This window comes from Gavialis gangeticus, unplaced genomic scaffold, assembly GCF_001723915.1.
Source record: "Gavialis gangeticus isolate Ggan-Ray unplaced genomic scaffold, GavGan_comp1, whole genome shotgun sequence".
In the NCBI taxonomy this organism is placed as follows: Eukaryota; Metazoa; Chordata; order Crocodylia; family Gavialidae; genus Gavialis; species Gavialis gangeticus.
The window spans coordinates 59397149-59409110 of record NW_017729034.1 but is presented as its reverse complement, the minus strand read 5'-3'; the positions used below and the strand labels follow the sequence as shown (position 1 = coordinate 59409110).

Genomic DNA, 11962 nt, shown 5'->3' with positions numbered 1-11962 from the left:
GACAGGCTCCTTCCTCCATCTGCTGTAGCTCCAGCACCTGGACAGCTTTCCCCAGTGCCGGCAGGCACCTGCCCCCCACCACACACCCCCTTTTCTGTACACATGCGCACACACACCCTGACACCCCCTAAGCCCTGGCCCTCCATCCCCCACCCCCGTATAGACTTACCTGCATCCAGCTGCCAGCAGTGACTAGAGATGATTGAGTTCAGGATCCTGAGGAAAGGAAGGATGGAGAGCAGCAGACTAAGGACCCTGGACTTCAGAAAAGCAGACTTTGACTTGCTCAGGGAACTCATGGGTAGAATTCCCTGGGAAGCCAGTTTGAAGGGGAAGAGGAGTCCAGGAGAGCTGGATGTACTTTAAGGAACCCATCCTGAGAATGCAGGAACAAACCATCCCAATGCACAGGAAGACTAGCAAATATGGCAGAAGACTTGCTTCTGTTCTGTGGGAACTGTTCAGCAAACTCAATCACAAAAAGAAAGGTTATAAGAACTGGAAACATAGACAAATAAATAGGGAAGAATATAAGAGCATTGCTCAGGCATGCAGGGTTGAACTCAAGAAGGCAAAGCACAATTGGAATTGTGGCTAGCAAGGGACATGAAGGGTAACAAGGAGGGTTTCTACAAGTATGTTGGTAGCAAGAGGAGGATCAGGGAATGTGGGTCCCTTACTGAATGTGGGAGGCAACCTTGTGACTGAGGATGTAGAAAAGGCTGAAGTACTCAATGCCTTTTTTGCCTCAGTCTTCACAGGCAAGGTCAGCTTCCAAAGTACTGCATCAGGCAGCACTGTTTGGGGAGGAGGTGAGTAGCCAACTGGCTAAAGAACAGGTTAGGGACAACTTAGAAAAACTGGACAAGTACAAGTCCATTGGGCTGGATGGGATGCACCTGTGGGTGCTGAGAGAGTTGCTGATGTGATTGCAGAGCCACTGGTCATCTTTGAAAACTCATGGTGGTCAGGAGATGCCCTGAATGATTGGAAAAGGGCAAACATAGTGCTCATATTTAAGAAAGGGAAAAAGTTGGATCCAGGGAACTATAGACCAGTCAGCTTCACTTCAGTCCCTGGAAAAAGCATAGAGCAGATCCTCAAGGAATCAATTTCTAAGCAACTGGAAGAAAAGAACGTTATTAGCAGCAGTCGGAATGGATTCGCCAGGGCTCAGAGGGTAGTAATGATTTGATGTCTAGTTGGCAGCTGTTACCTAGTGTAGTGCCCCAGGGGTCAGTCCTGGGGCTGGTTTTGTTGACTGAGAGGGGACTTAATACCAGCCTTCGACTACCTAAAGGAGGGTTTGAAAGAGAATGGAGCTAGACTCTTCTCAGTGGTGGCAGATGACAGAGCAAGGAGCAACTGTCTTAAGTTGCGGCAAGGGAAGCTTAAATTAGATATTAGGAAGAACTTTCTCACTAGGAGGGTAGTAAAACACTGCAACGGGTTACCCAGAGTGGTGGTGGAAGCTTTATCCTTAGAGGCTTTCAAAACCCGGCTAGACAAAGCTTTGGCTGGGATGACCTAGTTGGAGCTGGTCCTGCTTTGAGCAGGGGGTTGGACTAGATGACCTCCTGAGGTCCCTTCCAACCCTAATTTTCTGTGATTCTATGATTCTACCACCCTGCCTGTCTGTATGGTGGCCACGTGTTTGCATGCGCAGACGCACATTATGCCCCTGCCTCCAATCATTGTTGTACCCCCCACCCCCCTGGCCTCATGCAGCTCCTTGCTAAGGCAAGTTGGGAAGGGCCAGAAAAAACTTCAATGCTGACCAAAGCAAAATCCAAAACATTTCTTGATATTTTTAACCCCCACCCCTCCATCCAGGCAGAGATGGGAGGACCCAAAAAGAGGACATGTCTGGGAAAACCCAGATGTATGGTAACCCTAGTAAAGGGAAAATAGAAGTCTCACTTGCAGGCCGTGGTTCTGGTTTGAATGGAAACAAAAAAGAGAGACCTTCATTAGAATGCAGAAGAAAAGACTGAGGAGTGATTTAATAGCCTTCAACTACTTGAAGCAGGGTTTGAAAGAGGATGGAGCTAAACTGTTCAGAGTGTTGGCAGATGACAGAACAAGTAGTGGTCCCAAGTTGCAGCAAGGGAAAAGCCCTGGCTGGGATGATCTATTTGGGGATGGACCTGCTTTGAGCAGGGGGTTTAAGTAGTCCAGTGTTTCTTAACCTGTGGGTTGCATGAAAGGGTTGTGAGCCAACCTTAAAAATAGATTCTCTTTTAAAGGAGAAAAACAGAATTGGCAAAGTTTCAGCCTGCAAGGAGGTGCTTGGGGCCACCCTCTGCATGCCCCCTTCCAGTTCTGCTCCACACTCTGGGGGAATGGGCGTGGGGGACAGTGGGTTGGGAGTGAGGGCCTGGGGGGCTGTTTTCTACTTAAACTATTTACTGGGTTGGAACTGGCCATCACTATTTACAAATGTGCTCTGTTACAATAAAGGTTGAGAACCACTGGACTAGATGACCTCCTGAGGTCCCTTTCCACTCTCATTTTGTATCATTTTGTGGGTTAAAAACCAGTCTGCAGGGCTGTGAAATGGGAGCTTTGTGGCCAGGAGCAGCAAGCAGACAGCAGCATGGCAGAAGGAAAGCTAGCATCATGGGTGGAACATCAAGACTATTAAAAAGAAGAGAGGGTGGTTAGCACTTGTGGAATGAAGAGTTTAGAAGAGATCCAGTGGATTCTAATAAGCCATGAAGTCAGTGACTCCCTTACTGGCTACCTGGCTAGAAGTGCTGCTAATATGGACAAACTTGCAGGGTTTGGGGGTTGTTGGTTTTTTTTAATGATGCTTGGCATGTCTGGCTAGGAATTTATTTAGGGTGTCCTTTGGCCACATTCAGTAGGCAAGTTTCCCAATTTTTTTTTTAACCCCTGGACTTTAACTACCTGGAGTTCTGACCAAAGCCCAGAGCTGGGACTAAGGTGGCCTCTTAACTGGTTTAAGTGCCTGCACTTAATAGTTCTACATGGTAATTTGCTCTCTGGATCTCTAGTGAAAAAAATCACAATAGAGTCAACCTAATAAACTTATATCACAGTGTTTGTTTCCTTTTGTGTTTACTGTTAATAAATCAGTTCTCAAACTAGATACATACTCAGAGTAGTTTGAGAAAAATCTTTTGCCACAAAAAAAGAAATTTTAACTTACTAATTTAAATTTGTCAACAGAATGAGTTGCTGTTTATAGAGGTGGCCCTTGAATTGCTGTATTGAATCAGATTTGTCATCTGCCTAGGCTAGTGCTCTCCACTGACCATGGCCAATACCAGATGCCTTGGAAGAAAGTGGATATCCACTCTAAATAGATGTGAAACATTTTGACCCCATAAAAATCTTGTTTTAATTCAGAATAATTAGTGGGTCTGGTGGTCTTTCTTGCAAAGTTCCCTATTTGCTATTCTTGCATCTTTATGTTGGCTTGCCCAGGTTATAGCTATATTGTCCAGTTCAGGGTTGTATGCAGATACCTGAGCTACCTGCCACCAGAAGCAGTGCAGCAGTGTTAGTCTGGTGGTCCATCCAGTTTAGTTACCCTTGCAGAGCACCATATTGTTACCTGTAAACATCCCTGGGCTGTATCTAGACCACAGACTTGTGCCTTGCAGCAGTGCCCTCTAACACTGTATTCACCTCCTGACTAGAAGCAGTATGGGTATATCAACATAATGTGTGAGAGATGATTATCAATTCTGATTGTTGGTGCCAGCTAGCTAGCTTGCTTTGCAAGTTAGCCTTGAGGCAGCTTCACTGTACAATCATGGAGAGTGCTTAAGGGTCCTACCACTAGGCATAGTCAATTTACAGTCTGGGCATGGCCTCAGATGAAGCAGAGTGAATCACCATGTAGAATGAAACTTCAGACAAGCTCCAAGTTACAGGGTTGGTTCCTTCCCCCCACCCTCAGCAGTAATTGTCTCTGCTTAAAATTAGTTGTTGCATAGTCATTCCTCGTTACAGTAAATGTCTTTTGTCTTATGTTCCAGATGTCATTACCTGAACCAGTCACCACCTGTCTTTCTCCTGCTGTGCATTATATGGTTTGCAAACTTGGATTTGAGATAAAAGAAAGCTATGATATTAATAACTTTGTGTCTAAACGTGGTGAAGTAAGTTGGAGAACAATCTCAGAACGTGTGTGTTACCTTGAATCGGGTTAGTATTTGCTATGACTGAAAACAAAGCAAAAGTACAGCAGAGCTTAAGTAAACCCAGACTAATTGGGATATTTAATTGTGGTGCAGCAATTACTGCGTTATATGTTATAGAATTCAGTTTCAAGAGGAACTTTTAAATCTTAAAACTGCCTTCCTGAAATGGTAAAAACCAAAACACAAAATATATACTTTTAAGTACTTGTTGCATTTTTCATTGTGGCTTGAAAAAGTGACTGTAAGACAGAGAATATTTAAAGCAAAACAAAGCCTTCTTTTTGGCATCTTCTCCCTCTCCCCATCCATTGGTTTACATCCTTTCTTAGCCACCCGTTGCAAGAAGATAAAATGCTTTGACATATGCTGTTTTCCATTGCTGTTTCTCATTTAGTGATTAATGGAATATTAGTTATATGATGGTGAAGTGTTTGTCTATAGAATAGAATGTGTTATAACATTTCAACCATTGTGGAAGGCATGATGGGACAAATCTGGTGAATTTTGATTTGACAAGTTTCCTTCAGGGCAAGTGCTGTCCCTCATTTCCAAAGGCAGCAAAAGAGATGTGTGATGCTGTCTACCTTGGTCTGATGTTCAGTGGTAGCCAACCTGTGCCACGAGCAGCCTCTGCATGGTATGTGGCAGATAGATGGGCCAGGAAACAGAAAGCAGAGCAGCAGGTTGAGCAGGGATCAGAAAGCAGAGCAGCAGATCAGGCAGAAGAAGGGCATTGGAGTGGCACTTGGGGAAGGTGCAGGGCTAACTTTTGGTGGCCTAACCCTCAAAAAAGGTTGGCCTACAATGTTAGGTCAACTTGGAAGCTATTCTCTTGGTTACAAACTTTGACAGTGGTTTTCAACCTTGTTAGACTGGAGGCATCCCTAGGAAAATGCCAGACCTTAGATTTCACTCACTTTTTTCTGTGAATGGAGTGCAGACAGAAAAATAATAGACCAGCTTTCTGTTGCAAAGAACTCTGATCACTGTAGGTCAGAATGTTTGAAATGCTCTGGATTCCTATGTGAAATCTGAGGTTTTATATTGTGAATCAAGTTTGCATACCTGACAGTATTGATGTTGTGGGGCACCCCATCGCCCTTGCTAAGATTTGCTGCTTTTTGCCAAAGAGTGATATGATTATAAAAAAAAAGAACTAGAACAAAGGACAAGATCTTCAGATGGTGTAAACAGTGTTTCTGTATTGGACTCTATGGAACTAAACCAGGTATGGGCAAAATACAACCCACAAGCTGGATCTGGCCTGCGGGCAAGCACCCACCAATTGATTTGGATGTAGCCCATGGCTGCCCCCATGGGGCTCCACGTGGGCTGAGCTCTGCATGGGGTAGTTGACACTGTGCCCCAGCCAGTGTACATAGTAGGGCTATGCGACAACGGGTGTTTCGATTAGGTTTTGGATTTGGCCATTTTGGAGGGACAGTGATTTGTTTCAGTGTTTTGGATCACTGTTCTGTTTTGATTCGGCCGAATCCGTTTTGGAGTTTCAGCACTTTTTCGGTGATTCAGCCATAGGCTATAATGGGGAATCACTAAAATACCTATAACTTTGTTATTTCTTGCCTGATTTTGATGAAAATTGCAAGGATGGTAGCCCATTCTGAGGGCATGATGCCTGCCAGGTTTCAAGGAGATAGGTGCAAGGGTTTCTGTCAAACTGGACCTCAAATTGTTCAAATCAGAACTCATAACCACTTGCCAGCAGCAGCAGCATGTTATCACCCTACATGCAGATCCGGGGGCCCACGCCCCCCAGGAGGGCTGTGGAGCTGCCCCCGGATCTGCACGTGGGATGACAGCAAGTTGCTGTCCCTCCCCCAGAACACAGGGATTAGGAGAGACCTCAGGGCCAGATCACAGACACTGGCCAGCTACAGATGTCAATATTAGAACAGTCCTTCACCCCCTCTCCCTCTTAGTTTCTGTTTCCCTGCAAGCCTGGCTCTAAAACTCTGAAATTTTCCAAAACATTTTGGATGGTTTCATTTAGTTTCAGAGATGTTTTGGAGCCTTCTGTTTCATTTCACATTCAGTGTTTCAGACACTGAAACAGGCCGAAACACCTCCAAAATGAAACAGCTGCCTAAATTTCGCACAGCCCTAATATACAGCTTCCTTGTAGGGCTGCAACCATTTGGGTGCTGCTTGGCTCCCCACACCTCCAGCAGCTCCTGCCCCTCCAGGGTGGTGGAGGGAGCTACAGCCAGGCAGTTTCTGCCCCACTGTGCAGGGCTTCAGCTCCCGGCTGCCCACAAGTGTCTGCATATCGCAGTGGGTACACAGAGTGGATGGAAGGTAGCCTAAAGCTGGAGCCTGCACGCTGGGGCAGGAGCTGCGTTGCTGTAGCTCCCACCCCTTCCCGGAGAGGCAGGAGGAAAAGACGCTGCTTCTGGAGGCTTGGGAAGCCGAGCAGCACCCAAGTAACAGGAGCAGCCCCACTGGGAAGCTGTGCGGTGGCCAAGGCCAGGGCAAGCTGCCCTGAGTGGGAGCAGGTGGGCTTGGCCCCATGCAGAGTGCTGTGGGTTGGACAGGGTGGGGGGTGCGGACCTCACCTGTACCACCCAAGTGAGCTCTGCTGCATGCATTCCTGCACCCCTAGGCAGCGCCTGGGACCTAGTGCACAAGCAGTGCCCCCCCCCACACACACACAATGTACAAGAATAAGACTGCATTTTGAGCTATTTTGCCATTGCCTCCATATATACAACTCAAACAACATAAATTAGGACAAAATATTTTTTTGAAATAAAATTAAAATATACTAAAAATCAAACATATATTATCAGATATGATTTGTTTTTATCTATAATTTGTTAAAATGATATATTCTAAAAGATTTTCTGTGTCCAGCCCTCAACAGCTGACCAAAACTCGTTAAGTATCCTTCCGGCCAAAATAATTGCCTGCCCCTAAACTAAAATCTAACTTACTGAACTTCCATTGTTTGCATGCCCTTTTTAAATATAAATTTTCTTATATGGGATGGGCATTTTCTTTTGTCCTGTATTTTAGCTTCCCTTAATATTTTTCATCTGCGTTGTATAGAGCAGTAAACTGCCAGTAAAATACTGGCAAAATAGTCTGGGTTGGCCAAAAAATTCCTTGTATGAAATATATACATAAAATATAGAATATTTAATTTCTTATAGCCTGTGAGAGAAGGACTTTTTGCTGCTGTGGTCACACTTCTGTTTTTTACTTTAAGATCAAAGTATTGACTATGTCAAAAGTGTGCAACTGCTAGGACCTGTATGCGAATCTGTTCACTTACACCTACGATCCCTGACCATGGAACAGTTTGAAGTTCAGTATGCATTGTGGTTCCAGTGGACAAATGCAACCGAGGTAGGAAAAAGAATATTGGCAATCATTATTTTGTCTTATGCAGTGCTCTGTGGAAGGTTTAGAACCAAATCACATGAGTAAACAACAAAGTACGCTGATCTTCACATTCTAGTTTTCAGAATTTGAAATTAATCTACCTTGTGTGTAGGAGCAACATAACAATATTGAAGTGTGTTCATTTCCTGCTTGGTTTGACCTTAGAATTACAATTTATGTATGTGTATTACCCACTATAAAAGTGAATAAAATGTCTTGGCATGTCCCAGCAAAATACTTGCAGGATTGTATTTGCTTTTTTTTCAAGGATCTTTCTTTTTCTTTGTCCACTTCCTGGACAAAGGTCTTCCTGAATAGTGCTTCTATGGCTGTTACCTGGTTTGGAAGTTGTAGGCTAGCTATTGTGTGACCAGTGTTTAAACAAATTTCTAGTGGTGATTATTCAGTTTTGTTTCTTCTGCAGCCTTATTTCAGGTTCAGAAAACTTTGTGTTTTGAGAATTTTAATCTTTGTTTTTAATATCAGTGCACTGGCAGTGTGAAACAACTTTCCTTCTTTTAATTTCACAGCTATTTCTTGAAGTATTTGATGTTCTGGAGTGTATGCAGGTTACAGCAATTGCACTTAGCTTAATGAAACTAACATCCTGTCTGGAACGAGCTTTGGGTGATGTAAGTGCAAATTGTTAAGTTTGTTGCATTTTTGGTTTAATAGGTTAAAAATGGACTTTGAGCTCTTATTATACTTGAGAAACCAGGATTGCATTGCATATGGTACTAGATACGGCAGCCACTTAAATGTACAAGCCCCATGCAGTGCATTAAAATCTAGAAGCTAACTGCTAACTACAGTTCCTGACATAGTGGCAAAGTCAGAGGAGGTAAGTCATTTGACCAATTAGGTTGAGGTAATAATAGAGTAGGAGCAACTTCAAAAAATTGTGTAATTTAACCCTTCTCCCCCAAGTTTGTCTCCTTGTATTATGACCTTTTTAGAAATATGTGTATAAAATCTTATAGATATTTCAAGCTTATTTGTTTCAAAATTCCCTACTTATAAATTACTGCAGCATGTGGGGTTGCAAGTAGTCAATATCTGTATGAAATGCTTCATCTTATTCTGTTAGCCTTCCCTCTCATGTAGCTCTTTGTAGTGTCCATGCTTTAGAATGGTATTTGGTTAAAGTGGTCTCTGATGACAAGGATTACTTACTTTTAAGGTTGTTTGAGTGATTATTTGCAAAAACTAACAGACTCTACTGAATGTGAGGAATACTATGGCAATGGATGCATCTGCACTAAAATCTTTGGCACCATAAGAGTCTCATTCTGTAGAGTGGCAAATTGTACCAATGCCCCTTAAGTATGTAGCACCAAAAGAGCTTTCTCTAAGACTAGCTCCAGATTGTCCTCATTAAGAGGCTACCACAGATTATTGCAAACATCCCATAATAACAGTACTGAGACAAAGCACTGGACAAATCAGACTCTACATAAAAATCAGTTTCTTGCCATTAAAGAAGTAGAGCAGAACTTCTTCCTCCAGGTATCCCTCTTCACTACCATTGGGTAGCACAGCAAGAATTTGAAAGCGCTGAAGAATCTCTGCAGGGAGTAGGAAGACCATAAAGGTCCATGGCATACCTCAGCTAGCTGCTATGAGTGTGTCCAGCATACCTTCTTTGCTACCCATATGAGCCATAGTTGTACTGGTTCCCTAGGGGTGAACCCCTGCATAAGACAGCTAAACTCATCTACAGTTTTCAGACCCAGGTCTGTCTCACTGAATAAAGCACTACAATTAATTCAACCCCAAGATAGGGAAGGAGAGAAAATAAGCAAGGACGACCACTTTCTAGAAAGGCAGTAGCCTACATTCATTTCACCCTTTCCCAGATGATGCTGTCAGTCCTCCATTTACTGCCCACCTGAAAGAATTAAAGGTCTTCCAGGTCTTGCCTCAGATGATTAAGGAGACATGTTGGATTCTTCCTGGGAGTCATCTGGGAGAAGTTGCATAAATGATGAATGTGACAGAATCCTGTCAAGCAACTCCTCTTAAGCCAGTGGTTCTCAACCTTCTTAGACTCGCACACCCCTCATTAGACTCAAGGTACCCTTCGGAAAATGCCAACTCTTAGATTTCATCTGTTTTTTCACTACAGAAAAATAAGAGAACTTTTTGTCCTGCAAAGAATTCAGAAAGACCACAAAAGGCCAGAATGTTTTTAACACAGTGAATTCCTACTTGAAATCTATGGGTTTATCTTGTGAATTATGTTTGCACACTTAACAGTACTAACCTACAACACCCTTGAAAGAATCTTAAGGCACTCCAGGGTGCTGCAGAACCCTGGTTGAGCATCACTAAGACACTTTCCAGACTGCTGTCAAGGATGTGTCTGCTGGATCCCCCATGTGCTCTAAGTCTGCAGTTGAAATAGATTCAAAGCATCATCAGTGTCTTGGGGTGCAGATCCTCTATGAATCACCCTTTTCTGAGGGGTGGAATCCATTGTCCAACTACCCTGTCCCCACTGAGCTTAGTGCTGACCCCTGGATATCTTCAACACACCATCCCTCAGAACTCGCCACTGAAGGAGTCCCATACTAGTTTATAGCAAAAAAAAAAAAAAAAAAAAAAAGTGCAAATATAAGTGGCAAACCTACATATGCGTTAATGAATTCTGGTTGCATACATTTTTTTTTTAATGCCAGTGGTTGATACAGCAAAAATTGTTGAACGCTGAATCCATGTCAGTGTGCATCCATCTCTGAAGTTGTGTCCCACTCAGACTAGAAACGTTAGTTGGCTGCTAAGTCTTAATGGCTGGTCATTTAAAATGTGGAAATAGTGAGCTGGCTGAGGCCTAGACAGACTGGTCTGTCCAGGTTCCTTGTCATAATGCCAGTATTTGAAGAAATTGAGTTCATCTTCTGGTAATAAAAGAGCTAGCTGTTGGGAGAATAAATATGAAAGGAAATCCTTGTAGAGGAAGACAGAAAATATTGGGAAGAGGAGGCAACAGACCCTCACTGATTTCAAGAGAAGGTGAGCTTGAGCAAGAGGCATTGCATCCAGGGCTTTTTGTTTTCTAAATCATCTGAATTGTCTTTTTGTAAAACCAAGGAACAGCACTACATTTGGAAATTTGGTGACAGGCAAAAAGATAGATGGGGCTGTCTTTATTTCACAATAAAGCCCATAGTAGAGTTTTTATTTAAGTATTTTGTTTGATCTATTGACTGTAGTTATTGGCATAAAATAGTTAAGTTTTTGTGTACTTGAAGTATGCAGATAATGCACATTGAGAGATTTCTTTCTGAGCATATTTATCCTACTTTGACTTTTAAGGTATTCTTGCTAATTGGGAAAGACTGTCCTTTTCTTCTGAGAGACTTGCTTGCATCTCAGGAGCTTGCTGCAGTCTTTGGACGATCTGTGGTGAGTGTGTAGTTTTCAAGTTAGAGCCTATTGCCTGTAAGGTAGGCTTTCCTTTTACCAAATGGCTGAGTGTAACTTAAAATGAGCAAATTTGTAAATAGTGTATTTTCTTTCATACTACACACCCCCACATAAGATGCACACCCCTTTTTTGGAAAAGGTAGAATGAAGAAGTAAAGATTTTTCCAGAGTTTTGGCTGAGCAGTTCACTCAGCTTTCCTGGTCAAGCAAAAACTACAGTTATAGCACTTTCATAGCTGAATTCCTGGCAGGCCTTCAGCCAAACGATGAAACTATAGCTACTGCTGAGCACTGGACTCTATGGGCAGGGCTCGGATTTTTTTAAAAGAGCTAAAAACAGTCTTAAGGACAGCACAGTTGTCAACAGAAGGATAACGTGATTAGTGAAAGGAGAGAGAGTCATTAACACCTGTGGAGTGAAGAGCAGTAAGCAGGAATTGGGTAGATCTATAATGAATCATGAAGTCAATTGACTCCGTAAGTGCAGAATTAAAAAGGCATAAAAGCAGGATGTGAAGTAACTACTGCACTCCCTTTGGATCTGCCCCTGGATTTTCCCTTCCCTCCTTGCAGGTGCTGAAGGGAAGAGAAAGAGACAAGGCAACAGTCAATTTGTAGCATCTCCATGTTTCTGTTCTGGGCAGAAAAATCAGCTTCCCCACTTGAGATGCACACTTCAATTTTGGGAGCCTAATTCTGTGGGAAAATGTGACTGGGTGACTATTTACACATGCATTGCAGTAGAATAAATAATTGCATGGTAGAATAGTATTTGTATCAGTGAGTAGTATCCTACAGCAGAGTTGATTAGTTTCCTCTGGCCTAATAGTGCTGCATGTGTAGACGGTGATACTTTACTGCAGAGCTAATTAGTCAACTGCAGTAAAGCACACATGTAGATGCCCTCAGAATGTATGCTGCTTCAAGAATCTAATTCAGAGGCGGGCAGTTATTTCTAACAG

General features: G+C 43.0%; 1 protein-coding gene across 3 annotated transcripts in view; it reads left to right on the top strand.

Annotated features, from left to right (window-relative positions):
• Window positions 1-11962, top strand: part of ERMARD (ER membrane associated RNA degradation) — a 66159-nt gene that overhangs the window by 5333 nt on the left and 48864 nt on the right. For all 3 annotated transcript variants that reach the window (XM_019527301.1, XM_019527302.1, XM_019527300.1), the window contains exons 2-5: window positions 4008-4176; window positions 7399-7538; window positions 8105-8206; window positions 10890-10979. In XM_019527301.1, the coding sequence (XP_019382846.1) occupies window positions 4008-4176; window positions 7399-7538; window positions 8105-8206; window positions 10890-10979 (501 nt within the window). The remainder of the gene's footprint in view (window positions 1-4007; window positions 4177-7398; window positions 7539-8104; window positions 8207-10889; window positions 10980-11962) is intronic.